General features: G+C 56.0%; 1 protein-coding gene across 4 annotated transcripts in view; it reads right to left on the bottom strand.

Annotated features, from left to right (window-relative positions):
- BCAR3 (BCAR3 adaptor protein, NSP family member) overlaps positions 1–18,658 on the bottom strand; it is a 118,050-nt gene that overhangs the window by 10,503 nt on the left and 88,889 nt on the right. For 2 of the 4 annotated variants that reach the window (XM_004699576.2, XM_045292071.1), the window contains 5 exons: positions 14,568–14,696; positions 11,718–12,148; positions 7,592–7,695; positions 5,939–6,588; positions 553–668 (listed from right to left, as the gene is read on the bottom strand). In XM_004699576.2, the coding sequence (XP_004699633.2) occupies positions 553–668; positions 5,939–6,588; positions 7,592–7,695; positions 11,718–12,148; positions 14,568–14,696 (1,430 nt within the window). Of the gene's footprint in view, positions 1–552; positions 669–5,938; positions 6,589–7,591; positions 7,696–8,345; positions 8,678–11,717; positions 12,149–14,567; positions 14,697–18,658 lie in introns of those variants that run through there. The other 2 variants (XM_045292072.1, XM_045292073.1) reach the window with 2 other exon arrangements.

Here is an 18,658-nt window from a genome sequence, read left to right as displayed (position 1 = left end):
CCTGACTGCGTCTTTCTAGTTTCTAAGCCTCAGCGTTCACACTTCATGAGCAGAGGTGAGGGCGGAGTGCTTGAGAGGTACCCATCGGCCATGCCACCGTGGCCACCACCCTGTTGGTCCACCTCTCAGAGCAAGCTTTCAGTCAGTCTGTCCTTCCCCACCAGCTCAGGTTTTCATTCCTAAAGCAACCCAAAACAGGGCAGCGCCCGGCAGGAAGAAGTGGCCGTGGCCGTGCCCGGCTGGCCGGGCGTGTGAGTAATGTTCGCGCGGACACCAGGCGCTGTGCCCGCACTATAGCTGCTCTCCAGCCAGCGCCTCCTGGTGTCGCAACAAGGACGCGTTCTTTGTTCGCGGCTTCCTCTGCGGAAACGCTTTGTGCGTCTCCAGGAATTCCTTGGCTCAGACCTCTGGGTGGGGGTGGGGGGAAGAGTCCTGGAGGGATGCGCCCGCAGGCCCCATGGCTGGGCCCGTGCCTGCGCCCCTGGACGCCTGCTGCTCCGCCGAGGAACTGACAGGCCTGGAACGCCACGGGCGGGCGACAGCAACGCTCACCTTTCAATCAGGTCCAGACGCAGCTGGTGTCCAAACGGCAAGGTAATGAGTTCCAGGCCAGAGCTCACGCCCATGTTCCTCCGCATCTCCTCTGAGACCCCAAGTATCCTAGCAACCTGGCAGGGACAGAAAGAAGTTCAGATGCACTGTTCAGGAAGTGGGCTTGGGGCAGTGTGGGGTCTGCTTTACGCGGTGCATTTATGTATTTCCATTTGTCCACAGAGTAGTAGCTTCTAGAAATACAGACTTACTGGATATCTGGGGGGTTTCAGTCCACACACTAGGATACAGAAAAACAAACAAAAAAACACGCTGCCATCGAGTCGATGCTGACTCAGCGATCCTCCTAGGGCAGGCTAGAACTGCCCTTGTGGATTGTAACTCTCTAAGGGAGTAGAAAGCCTCGCTTTTCTCCCGCGAAGCCGCTGGTGGTTTCAAACTGCTGAGGGGTTAGCGTCCCAAGGCGTACCCACTAGGCCACCGGATCCAGGGCTACACAGGGAGAGTGGGGAGGGGAATTCCTCCTGGCTGCCAGGCCAGGGAGCGGTTTCCTCTTTGAGCGCCCCTCTCACGGAGGCAGGATCCTGCCCGACGCAGGGCTGCCAACAGCCGGGCTGCCTGTGTGTGCAGCCCAGAGATCCCCCACAGTGGAAAGCAGAACCTCCGCCAAGCTTTCCAATGCTGCCATGGCTTCGCCATTTATGTTCTCACTTAACAGCCACGGCTGGCTGCCATTACCCTTAATTACGCCTCTCCTGGGCTCTGCAAATACACCAGGCATCTGGAAAGGATCAAACGTATACAGAGACTTGAAAGCCAGGGCCTCACTCACCCACTATCCTGCCCCTCTCCCCCCCTTTCCTCCCCCTCCCCTTCTCTCCATTACCCCCCACGCCAGGTTTGCAAAAAAGGAAGAGCTTTGTTTCTCTCCCCTTCTTATTATCTCTCACCCCCATTCCATTCTAGCTTGTAACCACAGCTTGTGGGGATCTGGATTCCTTGGCAGTGGATAGTTAGTTACAACTGAATCTCTGCCTCTCTCCGGGACCCTGGTGACATCATGCAACTAGCAGATAGGAGGAGGGCCTGACCAACATGTGGAGGGCACAGGACAGCTCTTTTCAACCTGGTGGTGGTGACCCCTCTCCTACAATTGCCCCTGGTACACGAGCCGTCCAGATGTCTTCCAAAGGGGCCATTTGGAAGTTTGGGGCACTGCTATTAACCCTGACCCTTGACTTCGGTGGTTGAGCCAAGGAACTATTGTCAGCCCCAGGGGGGAATGGGACTGTGGGAATTAGTTGTCCAGCGACAGAACATGATGTGGAATTCATGCTGTGGCCTCAGCTGCCCTCTCTGAGCCTTAGTTTCCCCTTGGCTAACACAGCAGCCAACTTCACCCTTTCCGAGGATTTTGCAATGTACCTAATGGCCTGAAGGCCCCCCAAAGCCATCTGGAGACATGAGCTAACTCACAGGCCTTCGGAGCCCAAGCCTGGGAAGGAGCTGTGTGCTGGGCCACAGCAAGGCCGCCCGGCGCTCAGTGCTCCTTCATTTGGACAGCTGCCCTGTCCATGGCTGCAGATGCAGCCCTCAGTGGGGCACTCTTCAATCCACACCACACGCACACCATGTGACAAGATCCAAAGGCTCTGCACTGAGGTCTTCTCTAGAAGCCCCAGCAGACAGCCCACGGGCCCCTGCTCTGAGAGGGACACCTCCACTGTTTCTTTAGCGTGGTGCTCTGGGCCACGCTTAGATTAGGCTCCTGCTTGCCTCCGAGCTGAGCTACAGATCAAGGGGGGCCTGAGCTCACAGTGCACGGCCGAGATGAGGTACCCAGGGGAATGCTCCAGGCCCTGGCGCTCAAAGATGTGGAGGGAGGACTACCACTTTCCTCCACCTATCCCTCATCCCACTGCCTCGGGTCTGCTGCAAGGGGAGCCTTCCTAGAAGCCTGGTTCAACCCTGGTCACTCTCGTCCCAGCTGCCGAGAGCCCTTCTAAAATGTGGGGAGATAGCTGGGCCCCACTTGCTGTCTCTCCTGCCCTCCGTTCGTACCAGTGGGGCTGTCTCCATCACTGAAGGCTTCTGACGGCAGGGATTTGGCTCCACTAGAAATCAAGATTTGGAAAGCGCTGAAGAAAGAACTGTCAGCCTCCTTCCCTGATCTTATGACTTGCTCACCCACCCCATGCTCCCTGGTGGCTGGTGGGTATATTTTGGGCTGCTAACAACAAGGTCAGCAGTTCAAAACCACCAGCCAACTCCAAGAGAGAAAGACAGGACTTTCTACTCCCTTAAAGAGCAACAGCCTTGCAAACTCACAGAAGCAGTTCTCCCTTGTCCTCTAGAGTCTGGACGAGTCAGGACGAATCGAAGGCAGTGAGTCAATGTATAGGAATGTGCACAGAAGGAGCCTCCAGTCCTTCTCGCCATGGTTTCCAGCATGCCTGTTGTTCACTGCATGGAAGATGCTTTCTGCTTCCTTCATCCAGCCAAGGAAGCCGTCAGAATTCATCTCAGACCTGCCACCTGACCCCATTGAGGCTGCAACACCGTGGGCCAACCCGGGAGCCTCCAACACCAGGGAGCCAGTGCCTTCCGGCTGAGACGGCCTGGCCTGACACACAGTGGGCTATCTATCAAGGCTGGAGGCAAAACACTAGTCCCCATTGACATATATTAACATCTGGGCCTTTTGGCTTTACCCACCACCACACTGCAACTTCGAGGAGCCGGGAGCTGGCCGAGGTTGGCAGTCTCAGACATCCGAAAGGCTCAGTTCTGCTGTCCTTGAAGGTCGTTATGAATCGGAATAGACTCTACCGATTTGATTTTGGGGGTCTGGGAGGGGAGAAGGCCCTGGGAAGGAGCGCACCGTCCTCTAGACGCTGGAGCCTGGCGGTCCAGGTGGGCTGTCCTGCTGAGCAGAACTAGTACTGGGAGAAGGAACGAAGCGAACCCAGCGCATCACCCATTCATGTATAAAGCGTTTCCTGGGCACCCCGCTCTAGTCAGTCGCTGGGTGGGGTGGTGGGGGCCGGCTGGACCCTGTGCTGGCAGAAGCTCCAGCCCTCTCAGGACCACCCACTGTCCTAGTGGGCTTTATAGCAGCAGTGCTGGGCTCTGTGCTGGGGGTGGGGGACGGCATGTGGGGCCCAGACGCCTCTGCCCGGCTCCCGGGGGAGAGGGCAGCTGCCATGGTCCAGGTGCAGAAGCACAGCTCTTGCTGGTCTTCCCTCTTCCAGCATGGTGGCTGCGAGGAGACCCGGAAGCCAGAAGGAGAATAAGGAAATGGCTGCAGCCTGGAGAGGGAGGGGAGGGAGCTTCAGCCCCGCCCTGACCTGGGAGGAGGGGTGGGGGGTGGGCAGAGTCCAGCTGCTCCTACTCCCAGCTTGGCCGTCATGCTAGCGGCTCTGAATCCAGCCTCTCTTGCTGGCGTCCTCCCCATGGATGGGAGGGAGGCGAGAGGAAGAATGGCCCCCATCGGCAGGAAGGCTGCAGGCCCTTCAGCTGCGCATAGATAGATGGGGGCTCTGGCTTCCTGGCAGCTGGAGGCTCTGGGCACCTTCTAACCCTTCCTTCCTAAAGCACCCGCCCTGGGAAGTGGGCTGTTAAGGAACTGGGGCCGGTGTTTCTGCCAGGAGCTTCTGGGATGGAGAAGCCGGCAGGTTCACCTCTCAGATCGGGGGCCCAGCATCCTGACCCACTGGAGGAAATGCCTCAATCCTCTCACCACCCAAAGGGCCCCAGGCCCCTAGGGACCCACTGCTGTGATGTCTGAGGCACTGTGGGGGGTCCTCCTCTTTGGGGCTGACTCCCAAGCCTGAGGTCCTTCTCCAGGAGGGGAGCTCGCAGGAAAGCAAGGTGAGGAGGGAACCACGTCAAATTACCTGACCACCTGTGCGCTCGGGCCAAGCACGTGCAGCCCGTCATTCACGTGGATGAGGTTCCAATGCATCTCTTCCCTGGTCTCATCCGGGACCTGCACCCCCACCCCTCCTACCACACATAGGTGTAGACCAGATAAACCCTTCCTAAGGGAGCCCTCTACTTCTGGCCCTCAGGACAGCGGCAACTGGCTGATCTTCTGAGCTCAAGGCTGTGCGGGAGGCCTCTGGCTCACTCCCTTGAGTCCCTGAAGGGGTGGGCAAACACTGCACTTCATGACCCAGGAAGGAAAACCCAGTTTCGGTGTAAGTCTTGTGACCTTTGGCGCTGAGGTAACTGAGCCACAGCTGAAAAGGAGCTTTCGATCTCATGGGGCCCTAATAGAAGCCCTGATGACCCGACAGTTAAGACCTCAGCTACTTACTGAGAGGTTGGTGGTTTGAACCCCCAGTCGCTGCACAGGAGGAAAGACCTGATGATGTGCTCCCTGGGGGGCAGCTCTGCTCCCAACGCAGACCACCACGCGTGGGAGACTCAGGTGCTCCTCTCAGAAATGACCAGGACGTGGACAGACAGTTCAGTGAAAGACTCGGGGCTTTGGAACAGCCAGTGTATAGTCCCGTGCCACCCCTGCCTACATGTGGGTGCTTCAAAAAGTTTGTGGAAAAATATCATTACCTCTTCATCCCATTTGTCCAGGAACTTTTTGAAGCTCCCTCATAGGCATGTGCTTATTTACCTGTGTCGCTTGCAGTCGGTGGGCTAGTTGTTGAGCTGCTGCTATCCATACAAGGTTGCCAGTTCAAACCCACCAATTGCTCTGGGAGAGAAAGATGAGGCTGCTTGCTCCTATCAAGAATTACAGCCTGAGAAACCCCACGCGGGGTCACCATGAGTCCGAACTGACTGGACTGCAGCCGGTGGATATTTGCAATATATGTCACATTTGTGTGTCCACCAGACGTGAACAACAGTGATCACCAGAAAACGGGCTTCTGTGTTTGTTTTCTTTGAATCTGTATTTGTGCGTTTTCTAATAAATAGTACTCATTATTTTTAAACCTCAAGATTAACTTTTAAAAATGCTATGTATACTGGATAGCCTCTTAATAATAAAAATACATCTGCATAATGAAATTTAAAGTAAGGCTCCACTGCTCAAGAAACTACACTTTCCTCTACCACCAACTGCCCGTTTGGACTGTTTACCTGTTCTGATGGAGGTGAGATCGCAGGGAAATTAAAAATAAAGTATCAAGAAGGACAAGAGGGATTCTGCATCTGTGTGTGTGTGTGTATGTGTGTGATGTGGTGTGTGTTTGCAGCAGGTGTGCCCTCTGCCCAAGGTGAGTTTTACAAGCTTCCTGCCTGGGCGAAGGCTATCCCGGCCCATGGGTCCCGCCCCTTAAGCAAACCCCACGCCCATGCTATCTTCAGATTTCCCCTATGAATCACGGGGAAGGCGGCGCCCGCGCCTGCGCCCTGCATGTACCTGGCAGTCCATCTGCAGCATGTGCTGGGCGATGGCTCGGGGCTCGCAGCTGGTGCACAGTTCTTTGGCCCGCTTCAGCAGGGCCGTTTCCAGGGGCTTGTTCTCGGGAGGAAGGAGCTTCGACTCAAAGTCATTGGGCCTGAACGAGGAGCCGCTTTCCATCAGGGGCTTCACAAACTCGGCCCAGTCCTCCTGCCCCTTGTCCGTCTGCACTGCCGGTGGCTCCCAAGGTCTCGTCCCATCGTCATCAAGGATCAAGTAGTTGGTGCCCGAGTGCCGGGGCCCTGGGGCCCCATTCTGCCTGGCCGTCAGTAGCTCCATGGAGGTGCCCTGGGCGCATAAGGGCGGCTTTGCTGCCCTGCCGCAGCCTGAGGCCAAGGCTGGGTTCAGTTCACAGTAGTGGGCCTCGGAGTTGAGCCACGCAGATGCAGGCGGGGTCGTCTTGAGGAAGGGCACTTTGCAAGGCTTCGGGGGAGGCTTGGGGCACAGCTGGCTGTCCGAGCCCCTCAGGGCCTCCCCTGCCCTAGTATCCAAGGAGACCCTCCGAATCAGTGCTGGGCTCAGGGTGGGTTCACTGCCCGTTCTGAACACGGGTGAGCTTGGGCATGGGCTTGTGTCCACACCCGGGGAGTGAGGGGGCAGCTTGCAGCCTGTGAGAGAGGAGAGGGGGGCAGTGACTGAGCTGAGCTGCTCGCAGAACAAACACGAGTGAGAGGCCCCGCCCCCAAAGCCTCTGGGTTTCTATTTTCACTCCTTTAAAACAACCAATGTAGTACGATTTCCCCACCCCCAACCTAGAGCAATGGGGAGGTTGGAGCAGGCCCTCCCCCACTTGGGGGCTGCTCCCAATCCCAGTGACAGGTGGCAGCTGGTCAGGCCAGGCAAAAAACAAGGATGTAACCTGGCCTTAGGACACACACGTTTAGCCAGGTAGCATGGTGGGCCCTGAGTCACCATGGAAGGCAGGGTGGGTCCCAGCCAGCTTGGAAGAGAGAGACACAGAGAGGGGTGGGGGGTGGGGGTGTCATGGAGACAATCCCTATATCCCCATACAAGTTTGGGTAGTTTATGAAGTAGTGCTAGCGGATGGTCTCAAGGAAGTCCGGTTATAAAGGGGATGAAAACCCACGCACTGCCTACTGATATCAGGGCTCACCTGAGGTGGGATTGATTGCCTGCACCCCGTACCCCTCATTCTCTCACCATGAGAGGACAGGCGTACGGAAGGGGTCTCTTTCTGGCCAGCTGCTCTGCCAGGAGCTCCACCTGATGCCCGGGAAGGAGGCTGTGGGAGCAGGCTTGTTGTCATGCGGGGCACCGGTTAGCCAGTGGGCTGGGAGTTGGAAACTCTAGCTTCAAATGCTGGCTTGGCCACTTAGCGGTGGGGTGACTTCGGACAAGCTACTTAGTCTCCCGGTGCCTCAGGGTTCCCAGCTGTGAAATGGGTGGCAGCGCCCACCTGGAGGCCGTGGTTGGAGACGAGCTGCTAGCAGACAGAAAGCACCAGGGCTTACCATTGGCAGATAGCGCTACGCAAGCCTGACCCTCCAGCCTTTTATCCCTCTTCAATTCGGGGGCCAGCAGGGACAGAAAATGGGTCTGAGGAAATCAAGGTCACCCTGGCCTCCTCCCCAAAGACCCCCAAAGACGTACCAATTGGCAGGTAACTCTCCGACTGGTGGGCTTTGAGGTATAAGGCTCTTTTGTCCTGCATGTGATCCAGGCAGGCCGGCTGGCTACCACTCTGCTCTCTGTTTCTAAAACAAAAGGTAAACGCGGCTCAAACTTGTCATCAAATCATAAAGCTCTCAAGGCTCTTAAGACATGGAAAGTTAAAAAAAAAAAAAAAAACAGAAAAGAAAGCCTGAATGGGACTGCTATCGAGTACCCTAACAGCCAAGGAATGTCTGGTGGGGGAGGGATTGATCGAAGCTTGGCCATTCATAATGGGATCCTGCGGTGAGCAACATCCCAGGTTCCCACCGACCAATCCTGTTGTGAACCCTCAGGACGCCTCCTCCCAGCCGACCGTCCCACAGCAGAGCAGGGTAAGTTTCCCCAGACTCCCGGGAAATCTGATGAGCTGGAATGTGTACTCTCAACAGAGCCTCCAATTACTTACAGATCCAAGAGGAATGCCCAGTTTAACTGACACGCATTTCCCACAACCGGCTCCACAGTGCCGTCAGCGCCCCCTCAGCAGGGGGGCTGCAGGGCAGTTTTCACCTCCGTGCAAAGCTCCGCAGCTCCCAAAGGAGCCACCAGATCACACAGGGAGGCCCAGGGACCACCTCGGGCTGCACCCCCAGGGGATGGCAGGCAGCCTCCTGCTGCGGAGCTGGGGACCGAGCTGGAGCCGACCATGGCCGCCTGCCTCCCCCTCCTCCTGCTCCCTTCCCCATCCGACCTGGGAATTTCTCTGACCAGCACCGAGCGGCAAGTCTGTCTCTTGCCAGAGGAGAAAGCACCGCACCATAAAGTCGTCAGGCACGTTCACCGGTCCTACAGGCTTCACACATCAGGAAATGCTTTTCCTCCTTGCAAGCATCAAAGGGAAGGAAAGGGGGATGGGGCGGGGTGGGGATCCGCAAACCCCAAGAGCCCAGCCACAGAGAAATCCCGGCACTCCTGGGAGATAAGGCGGCTCAGGGGACAAATTCCAAGAGGCAATGGCTTCGCAGCGGCGATCTTTAAACCGCCCAGAGCAGCCCGGCCTGGAAGACAACCTGGCTGAGCGGGCACCCCTGGCCGGGGCAGCCACCACCAGCCGGCCAATCCCCGCGTCCAACGTCAGGGCGTCAGCGGCCGGTGCCCGAGGCCAAGCACTGACAAGGGCAGCCACCCAAGGGCAGCGAGGGCCACCAGGCATGCGGAGCCCACCCCTCCCCCGCTCGCAAACACTGGGGGCTGCCAGCCGGTGCTCAGTGGCAACAGGGCTGACTTTCCAAAGGGCCGCCAGAACGTGAATCCGGCCCTGCCCCTGGACATTCTTAGCCTTTCACTCCGTCTGAGAAACCGTGGAACAGAACCCGGCCTCTGAACCTCCCCTGCAGCTTAGCGGCTGCCTGCTGAGGATGCTGGGAGGGAAAGCCGGGCCCTGAACGCCCTGCTTCCAATCCCCACTCTCAACAGAAACATATTTTTCCTGTTATGTTTTTTAAGTCCAATTTGTATTCACGTATATATCTCACGTCCAATCTTATTTCTGCAAAAGGGGCAATTTAATATCAGTTTTTGCCTCACGCCCTGCAACTGACTTAAGTTTAACACCCCACTGCCCTCCAGATGAAAATAAACGATCCTTCGTAACACTGGCCTTGAACCAGGGAGTTCCCCAAGGAGCCTGGTGGCATGCCGGACTGCTAACTGCAAGGTTTGCGGATCAAACCCACCAGCTGCTCCTTGGTAGAAAGATGACGTTTTCTGCTCCTATAAAGATTTACAGCCTGAGACACCCATATAGAGGGCAGTTCTACGCTGTCCTACAGGGTCACTGTAACTCAGAATTGACCGCCAAGATAAGAGTCTGTCTGGGTTTTTTCCCCCTCCGTTTTTTTAAATGGAGGCCCCAGTGGTGGTGGAAGTGTCGCGCGAGTGTTGGTAACAGCAAGGTGGGGCTTCAAACCCACCAGTGGCTTTGTAGGAGAAGGCTGAGGCTTCTGCTTCATAAAGGCTTACACTCTCAGATACCCTACTCGTGGTGCCGAGTCAGAAATGACTCGATGGCAGTGGGTTGGGGGCTTTTATGGCGTCCCTAAGAAAGCCTGGTGACACCTGGGTCAGGCGCTGCCCTGGGCTGCTGAATGAAAGGTCGGCAGTTCGTCCCATTGGCTGCTCGCTAGGTGGGAGAGCGCTGAGGCGATCTGCTCCCATGCAGACTTAAGGCGCAGGAAACCCAAGGAAGGGTCACCGTGAGTTGGAATTAACTTGATGGGTTTGGGCTGGGGGCGGAGTTCGGATGAGCCTTGATGGGGCAGCGGCTTAAGCAAAGATGGCAGTTCTAAGGCCCCAGCCTGCTTCCTTAGAGACCTACAGCTCTGAAACCCGCGGGGGCAGTTCTGCTCCGTCCTGCAGTGTTTCCATGAGCTGGATTCCGATCCACGGTGGTGTGGTTCCGTTCACGGAGCTGCTGGGTGGGGCACCTTGGAAGAAAGGCCTGGTGATCTACTCCCCCAAACAAGCCACTGAAACACTCCGCGGAGCACAGTCCGACACTGACACCCCTGGTGTGGCAGAACTTACTACGCGCTGGCCCTGTTTCAGGGTTTCACCCCCACGAGCCCCACTTTGACAGGTGATGAGCTTGAGAACCAGACATGACGTCACCTGCTCATGCTCAAACTGCTGGCCAGTGTGCAGCCCAGCGTTGGGCCGGGAAGGTTGGGTCCACACCTGACGCTGACCCAAATGGACCAGAGCCGCTCAGGTAGCCCACAGCCTCCACGTGTGCTACTGCTGAGTCCTGATTTCTGTCCTCTTGAAACGGCAGTTCTTGATAGTGGGTTTGGCTTAGAAGCTGAGGAGCTGGAGAAGGGGAGCTGGCGTCCTGCCAGGCAAATCCAAACCCACTCGCTGAGCCTACTCTGCACCCCAGCCACCCGGTGCTGCACGGGAGGGCTGCGCTCCCGCAGGGCTTCGCGGCTGCTGGCTCTGTGGAGACAGATCTCCAGGACTCCCCTCTGCAGTGCTGCCAGGTTGGCTTTAATCACCAGCCTTTACGTTAGCTGGCGACACAAAGCATTTACTCCACCCCAGGGACTTTGAAGCAGTCGCTGACACTCGATTCCGACTCACGGTGATCCCCGGCCTCGTGCCTGAGAGGAGCACGTGCTTTGTCGGATTTCCAAGGGTCACCAGGCCCCTTTCTTCACAAGTGCCCCGGGGTGGCCTCAAACTACTGGCCTTTCAGTTACCCGCTTCCTGCTGCCTATGAGACAGGTCTGACGGCAACCCAGGGTGCCATCACTCAGGTCCAGCAGCAGGAGGAGGCCCCTTCACTCAGATGACCCTCCATCCCCTCCCAGGGTCACACTGTCTGCCATGCTCACTGCATGTTGACCCGGGCTTCAGCGCTCAGCCTTTCTGGGTAGACTTGCCCCAATCTACGTCTTCTGCCCTACGCGCCTCCCGAGCCCCCAGACTGCCTGCTGGACACTGGCTTTCAGATGAAACCACCGGTTTAACCCCTCAAGGCCCACTTCCTCCTCCATGTCCTTGTGTGACCCCCACCCTTCTTCAATATCCCCATATGCAAAAGAGGCCGGGGGTGGGGGGTGGGGGGTGGGGGGCATTCCTTGTACCTCAGGACCTCCACTCCTCTCTGCTCCCAGCCTGGGACCCAGACCCCCTGCCTGCAACCCCTCTCCGTTCAGCTGTTAGGACACCTCGGTCACTACGTGGACTCTCGGCAGCTCCCTCCGCCCCCTAAGCAGGCTTTGAGGCCTCTATGGCCAGGCAAGGGTTTCCTGTCCCCACTGCCCTGCCCACCCCTGCCGCCCCGCCCCTCCAAACTGCCCAGCCTTTTTCTGTCTGACACTTACACTCAACGCTAAGCCCTCCCCCAGGAACAGTCTCTCCCATGCAGCTTCCGGCCACGCTTGCCCGAGCCTCCAGACCAGCTCAGCTCTCTCCTCTTTCGAAAAGTCTCTCGGGTGGTGTGTGCACCCTCCCCTCCCTTGGGACCCGACTGTGCCCTGCCTCGCTGTCAGCACCTCTGATCGCTTCCCGGTTCCGGCTGAGCAACTCATCTGCCAAACTTGGGCTCTAAGGGCCAACCCACCTGAGAAGGTTTCCCCTGGGCAGGCTCTGCACGCTGCCCGTAGTGAGACTCAGCCGCTTGGCCACCTCCGGCCACCCCTCGGCCAGGCTGCCCGTGTGGGTCTGGCCCGGGGAGGTGCCATAGTGCTCCTCTAGGCACCGCAGGGGCACCGTCCTGTTGATGGGCTGGAAGATGATGGCCCCGCTCTGCCGGGAGATGGGCCGGCGGTTGCCCACGTAGCAGCGCACCAGGCCGGGGATGGAGTCGAAGCTCTCCGTCTCAAACTGGTACTGCACGCGGCTGTAGGCCTCGCTGGGCCTCAGCACCGTCTGGATGATCTTGAAGTGCTGAGCGAGGTTCTTCCACTGACAGGTCAGGACAAAGTTGCCTGGGCTGGACAGAGAGTCCCGGACCAGGAAGTCCCCATCGCGCTGCACGAGGCTTTCGGACACCTTCGAGAGGAAACAGAGACTGTGTCACAAGACAAAGCTATCTGTGCAAAGGCTTGGAGGAAGTCGGCGACAAAAAGGAGTCCCGAGGGCCCGCGCAGAAAGTGGGAGGAGGAGCAGGGCACGTGCCGGATCCCACAGGTTGTCTTCAGAGCACCCCCAAAACTCCCCTCTCTGGGCTGGGCAGGTGGGGAGCTGGGGTGCCCCCTGCAGGGGAGACCAGGCACGGAATGTGGATCAGAGAGTCTCTGCAAAGCACCTCGCACATGCCTGGAACACACTGGGGCTCAGACACTGGGGCTGTGATGATGGGGATGCGTATAGCCAGAAGAGAATTTACACTACGCAGCCAGACCGCCAGCATTCCCTTTCTGGCTCTGCTGGGTGGCTCTGGACAGATTACGTAACCGCGTTGTGGTTTCGCTACATCGTCTGTTAAATGGAGACAGTCATATTACCTACAGTGAGGTAGGCTGAGGCCCTGGTGGTGTGTTGCTCTGGTAACCTCGAGGTTAGCCGTTCTAAACCAGCCGCTCAGCTGGAGGAAGAGGAGGCTTTCTTCTTCGGTGGAGTTACAGCCTTGCAAACCCACAGGGGCAGTTCTAGCCAATCCTACTGGATGGCGGTAAGTTTGTTTGGCTTTGGTTTATAGGATGGCTAGGAGCCTGGATGGCAAAGAGGGCTAAGCTGTTAACTGCCAGGTCAGCAGTTCAAGCCCACCAGCCACTCTGTGGGAGAAAGACCAAGCTGTCTGCTCCTGTAAAGATTGACATTTTCAGAAACCCTACTCTCTTTGTGTCGCTATGACGTGGAAGCAACTAAGCGGCAGTGGGCCAGCGTGAGGCTAGAATTATTTACAGGAGCAAAGTGTTGGGTATAACTAGTATTATTGTTACAAGTTATACAGTTTAAAATACTGTTCAGATAAAATTTACACTAATGGCTAGTGGTTCAAAAACAAAAATAACTCCGGTAATCATCTTAATAAAAAGTTTTATAAATTTGGATAACCTTTCCAGGCTACTCCCACATGTGATCAATAGTCCACCACTCCGTCAGCTGTAGGCTGCCGTGGTCACGTAAAAGCTGCATCTCAGCCTCACAAAGAGGCTTTTGCCCAGAAATGCCATTTTGGGGGAATTTAACCTAGGGAAATACTTACAAGTAGAAATGCAATATTTATCTTGAAGGATGGTGGTATGGGTATTCGAAGCAGTGCATGCGTACAGGAGACACGCATACAATATAGAATGGTGTAGAAGTTTTTTTAAACAGGAGAAAGTTCCCAGACTGCACATGAACGGAGAGAGGTGGACTACAAAAAAGGGGGTGCAGTGGACGCGCTCCAGGTGTGCTGTCACCTGGTGATTGCCACAGTATAGGAAGAGGAAGGAGGAGGCCCTGCGGCACAATTCCATAATTGAACTAGAAACTCGGGCAGGACATACATTAAACCCTTTCACCAGTTTTCTCCAGGATTAGGGACGGGACTACACTTGTCTGCTTTTTTTGCTCTTTGTATTTTTTACATTTCAAACTGTGAAACAAAACAAAACAAAAACACCCCAAGGTCAGAATGGGAAAAGATGTCTTGGGGAGTGCTGGGAGTGCGCACCTGCCCTTCCCCCATTCCCTCACACCCTCCCCACTGCCCCCTCACAGTCTTGCTGTGCACTGTGCAATGACTGGCTACAGCAGGCTCACAAGACAGGTCACACCGACACCTCAGTGCTGTGGGCTTACTCAAAGGCCAATTTCTAATACTATGAAAAGTGGGGGGGGGGGTGGACAAAATGCAGCCACCCACCAAGAGCATTCCTCACGGTAACGCCCTGAACAGCAGGCAGGCACACACGGTGCACATTCAGTTGGGGAGTCTGTGGCCACGAAGATCATTCCTCCTCCTCCCCGATCCCCACCGGGAAGGGATGGAGGGAAGGATTACACGATGGGCCAAGAGCAGGCTCCGGTGAAGCCGCCCGCGGCCACTGTGCAGTCTGTTTTCAGATAACCAGGGCAGAGGTGGCCTTGCTGCTCTGAGCCATCTGCCTCTCGGCACCTGACACGAAGCCACCTCCCTCAGCAGGCAGTCGGCCCCGGCTGGCCCGAGGCTGTGGGCAGCCAGCCCAAGGGATTAAGCCCAGCCCTGGCATCCTGCTTCTTCAGTTCAGCAGCTCGGGGCTGCCGGCCTGAGACTGTTTGCGGACCACAGGGACACGTGTTTTCCCGTCGCCCTTCTCGGGTGGCGGCGGGTGGACACGTACTCTGGATTCCTGACCTTCGCCCTTCCCATGGTCTCCTTAGAGACGGACTTTGGCGAATTCACTGCTGGCCATTTGCAGTCTTTGTTTTCGATAAGCAGGGGCTCGAGCTCCCATCCCTCACACCCTGTGCGTGCAGTGGAGGTGAGGGGAGCAGGTACCTGTCGGGGGATGCGGCCGTGGTACCAGGCGTGGCTGCGCAGGTCCTCGCTGCTCAAGAGCAGCTCCTCCTCCAGCTCCTTCTTCAGCCTCTCCGGGGTCCTGTCCATGGCGTGCCGCTCCTTGGAGAACTGCAAGGAAGAATTGACGGTGACCTCTCCCCGCAGGCCCTGCCAGCCAGCCCAGGCTGCCACCTGCTTCACTTCGGGCGGCTAGGCTATCAAACCGGCATACGCTGAAGACTGTCCAGGGAGGGGGACCTGGATAATGATTACAATTCGTGATGACCTTTCATTTCTCCCGCCACAAAGGTGTAATAAAATTTTCACCTGAGCACAGAGAGATGGCCGAGCTGTTCTTGGCTCATTCTTCTCCGCTACACACACAGGAACATACCAGTGTGCACGCAGCACTAGTCACAGGAGCCTCAGGTAGTCACCACCCAGATGCCCATCAACATGAATGGACACACAAGCCATGGTGTGTCCACGGGAAGGGACATTACTCGACAATAAAAAGGAATACGTTTCTTTGACATGGATAGACTTTAAAGACGCTATGCCGAATGAGATAAAGGCAGACAAATGGACAAACAACGGATGGTCTCGCTTATAGGAAATAGCTGGAACAAGCAAGAATATGGAGATAGAAATTAGATGAGTGGTTACTGGCGGGCGTGGGGGTGGAGGGGGGGGGTTAGGGAGGGAGCTACTGTTTGAAGGAGTGATAAAGTCAACTTGGGCCAGGATTCTTAGTGGTTTGACAGTCAACAAGTAGCAATCCCTTAGTAATGAGTCCCAGCGTCGAACAATCACTTCCATGATGAAACCTGCTATGGGCAGCCAGTCCACTGGAAAGTTAGTTTCCTTGGGAATGTGGGCTGCTTCCAATATAAATGGATGGCATGGGAAAGCTTGCTTTTTTGTTTTGTTTTGCTGGGTCTGGATCCTGCATAGATTGGACTTATCACTTGACCTCTGGTTCTCTGGACTTGAGCCAGGGGCCTGCCATATTGCCTGGGAGTCAAAAGCGACCTGCCATCCCACCTTCCATTTTGGGTGAATCAAGCCTGTCATCTGGCCCATGGGCTTGGCACTTGCACACCTCTACGGCTTTGGGAGCCATCTCCTGGATATAAAACTCTCTGTATACAAACATAAAGAAGCCCTGGTGTCTTAGTGGGTAACGGAGGAGGAGGGCTGCTAACTGCAAAATCAGCAGTTTGAATCCACTCATTTCTCTTTGGGGGAAAGGTGAGGCTTTCTGTTCCTAGTAAGATTTACATCCTCAGAAATTCCAAGGGGGCGTTCGCTCTACCTCGCCCTGCGGGGCAGCCGAGTCGGGTCTGACTTGAGCAGGGGGTAACATACACGTGTACGGCTCGCAGGGTCTGCTTTACAAAGGGCACAGCCTACGATAAAGGAGGATGGAGTTTCTGTCTGGGGTGATGGGAAATTTTGGGAAATAGACAGTTTTACAGTATGGGGGATGCAATTACTATAGTCACTGAATTGTGTACCTAAAAGTTGTTCAAATGGTGAAATTTTAAAATATATGTATTTTACCAAAATAAGATTACACCAACAAGCAAATGCCGCGGGGAGCTGGCAAGGGAGTAGGGGCTGCAGAGAGCTCCTGGGGCCGTGGGGGTATATGTCCTAGGCCGGGCAGCTTCGTCCCAAGGAGGAGCAGCCTCATTCTTGGTCACAGTTGACCGACACCTTGGGACTAGAAAGGGTGGCCATCCCTACCTGGCCTTAGGTCCTACCTAGGCCTCCAGGGAAGGGCTGTCCTGAGGGCAGCCCTGGGCTGGTGGTGATGCCTGGCACCCTTTGCTATGGCAAAGCCCACAGCCTCTAGAAAGGTTTGGGGGCGATGCGGCAGGTGATTTCATGGCTCCTGAATCTTGTACAGAAACCAGAGTTGACGTTGTGTACGTCGCTTTCTTCTCGTTTCTCTAATATCTTGGGAGTTGAAGCTTAAACAGAAAGCAGAGCCCTGTCTGAGGCACTGTGACTGAGCAGGGAGTCCTGGGGGAAGCATGCTGAGATAGTGTATTGTGCCAGCCTGGCTGATAAACGCAGGTGGGATTGACTGAGGGGCGGAGAGATGGATGGCTTGGTGAGTCTCGCCTTTCTTGTCTCTCGCTCTGTGATCATCGGACCAGTGTGTGGCTGCCTTGCTTGTTCTGTGCCTCAATTTAAAGGCTACACAGCCTGTGGGACGCCTAGCCTGTGGACTGTGTTGCTGTAAGTTGAGGTCTCTTTAAGACTTCTCTGGAGCTGGGGACTGGCGATTGGTGACCTGCCTTGTGATTGGCTGCTGTGCTGACATAGCCTAGCTCTCTCTACAAATAGAGGAAGATCTGGCATCAGATAGAGACTTGAAGGACTGCTAGTCTCTCAACTTTCTCTCACGGACGTGAGTTGCACTAAGCCATTTACAGTGCTTCTAATTTAGCTGTTTATTTCTTGTATTGTATATTTATCTGTATATGATTTAACATTTCATTTCTTGTTATATATCTAATTATCTTTATGATTTAACATTTCATTTCTCGTTATATATATAATTATCTTTATAAATAAATATATTATATTATCAGGAATTTGGTTTTATCTCTCTAGAGAACCCTGTCTAACACATATGCCATCTCCAGGTTGGGTTTAGAACCCACATCCACTGACAACACATGCACTGACCTTGGACACCTGCCTGCTTCCCAGCCAAACCTGGCTCAGGGACCGCTCCCTGCACAGGGTCGTGTGGGGTGAGCAGGACGAGGTCGTAACCCGGAGCTGTCCCTGTGTTCTTCCGGGCCCCTCAGCCTGCCTTCCAAAGGCCGTCCCCGTGTAGGGACAACAAACTCATTCCTCATCAGACTGCTTTGCACCTCAGCGAGCTAGGAGCCCCACCCCCTCCCCACCAAAGGAAACGGGAACCAACCTGGGACTTTACCAATGGGCCGATTCTTACCCCCCCAGGCTTTCCAGCACAGTGACCCCAGACCACTCTCCAGGGGGGCTCTGGGTATTCGTGGCTCACGCCCCCCTCCTTCCACTTCCCCGCACTCCTCTTCTCCACACGGGCAGTTTGCTGAGCTAAACTCAGATCAGAGAGATGCTCCTGTGGTCTGCCCACGATGCTCAGCTCAGATAATGACGTTTGCCGCTGTCTGCATGGGTCATTAATGATGGCCATCTGAAGGCAGCTCTTGGGAAACACTTGAGTCGTGAACGTTGACTGTTGACTGGCCACCTTGAAATGTAGTCCCTTAGGCGCAGACTGCCTTCACCACCACCCTCGAGTCACACAGCGGACGCCTGGTCCGGCCACTGGAGGACCGATGCCCGCGAGGAGGAGCGCCTGAGACTTTTCTTCATTTCGAAGACCCTCCCTCATCTCCCCAGTGATCGGAATCCCCAGTGGGAGCTCCTGGAGATGCCTTGCAGCTACTCGGCTCCGTTCCTCGAACAGCCAGCATGTGCGGCGCTGTGATCGAGCTCTGGCCAAGGAAGGGCCCGTGTTGGTGGGACTTTGGGGGGGTAGGAGGAGTGTGATGGCTGGGGCCCCACCCGGCAGTGTTGGGAAGCCGCACACTGATCCTGGAGTGCCCGCTCCAGAACTTCCAAGTGGCTGTCCCTCTGGTGGAAGCCTGCTATTTTGGGTGCTCCAGGCAAAGGCAGCTGAAGGAAAGCCTGTTTGTTCCAGGGGGCACTCCGGCTCTGTTCAAGGAGCCCCCGGGACACAGTGCTTGCTCAGCTGCTCACGGCAGGATTGGGAGTCGGAGCCCACCCGGCCAGTGGCAGGGCGACAAGACTTGAGGAGATAAACTCCAGGGGGCAGTTCCACTCCGTCACAGCGGGCGGTTCTAGTCAGAATTGACTGCATGGCACTGCCACCACCAGTCCCATCCCACCGGGCGCACGGGCGTGTGGTCTGCCAGCCTCAATCCCTCCTGCTGCAACCCGGGCCCACTGCTCCTTGGCTGGAGGTCTGCAGGGTCAGTCACTAACATCCAACAAAGGAGTGCATAGTTCCTCCTCACTGACATATACTAGCATGCCCTAAGACTTTGGGACTTCCCTCCTTC

Source organism: Echinops telfairi, unplaced genomic scaffold (assembly GCF_000313985.2).
Source record: "Echinops telfairi isolate 266 unplaced genomic scaffold, ASM31398v2 ScPeMD7_443;HRSCAF=831, whole genome shotgun sequence".
Lineage (NCBI taxonomy): Eukaryota > Metazoa > Chordata > Mammalia > Afrosoricida > Tenrecidae > Echinops > Echinops telfairi.
Note: the sequence above shows the minus strand (reverse complement) of the source record. Positions and strands in the feature narration are given on the sequence as shown.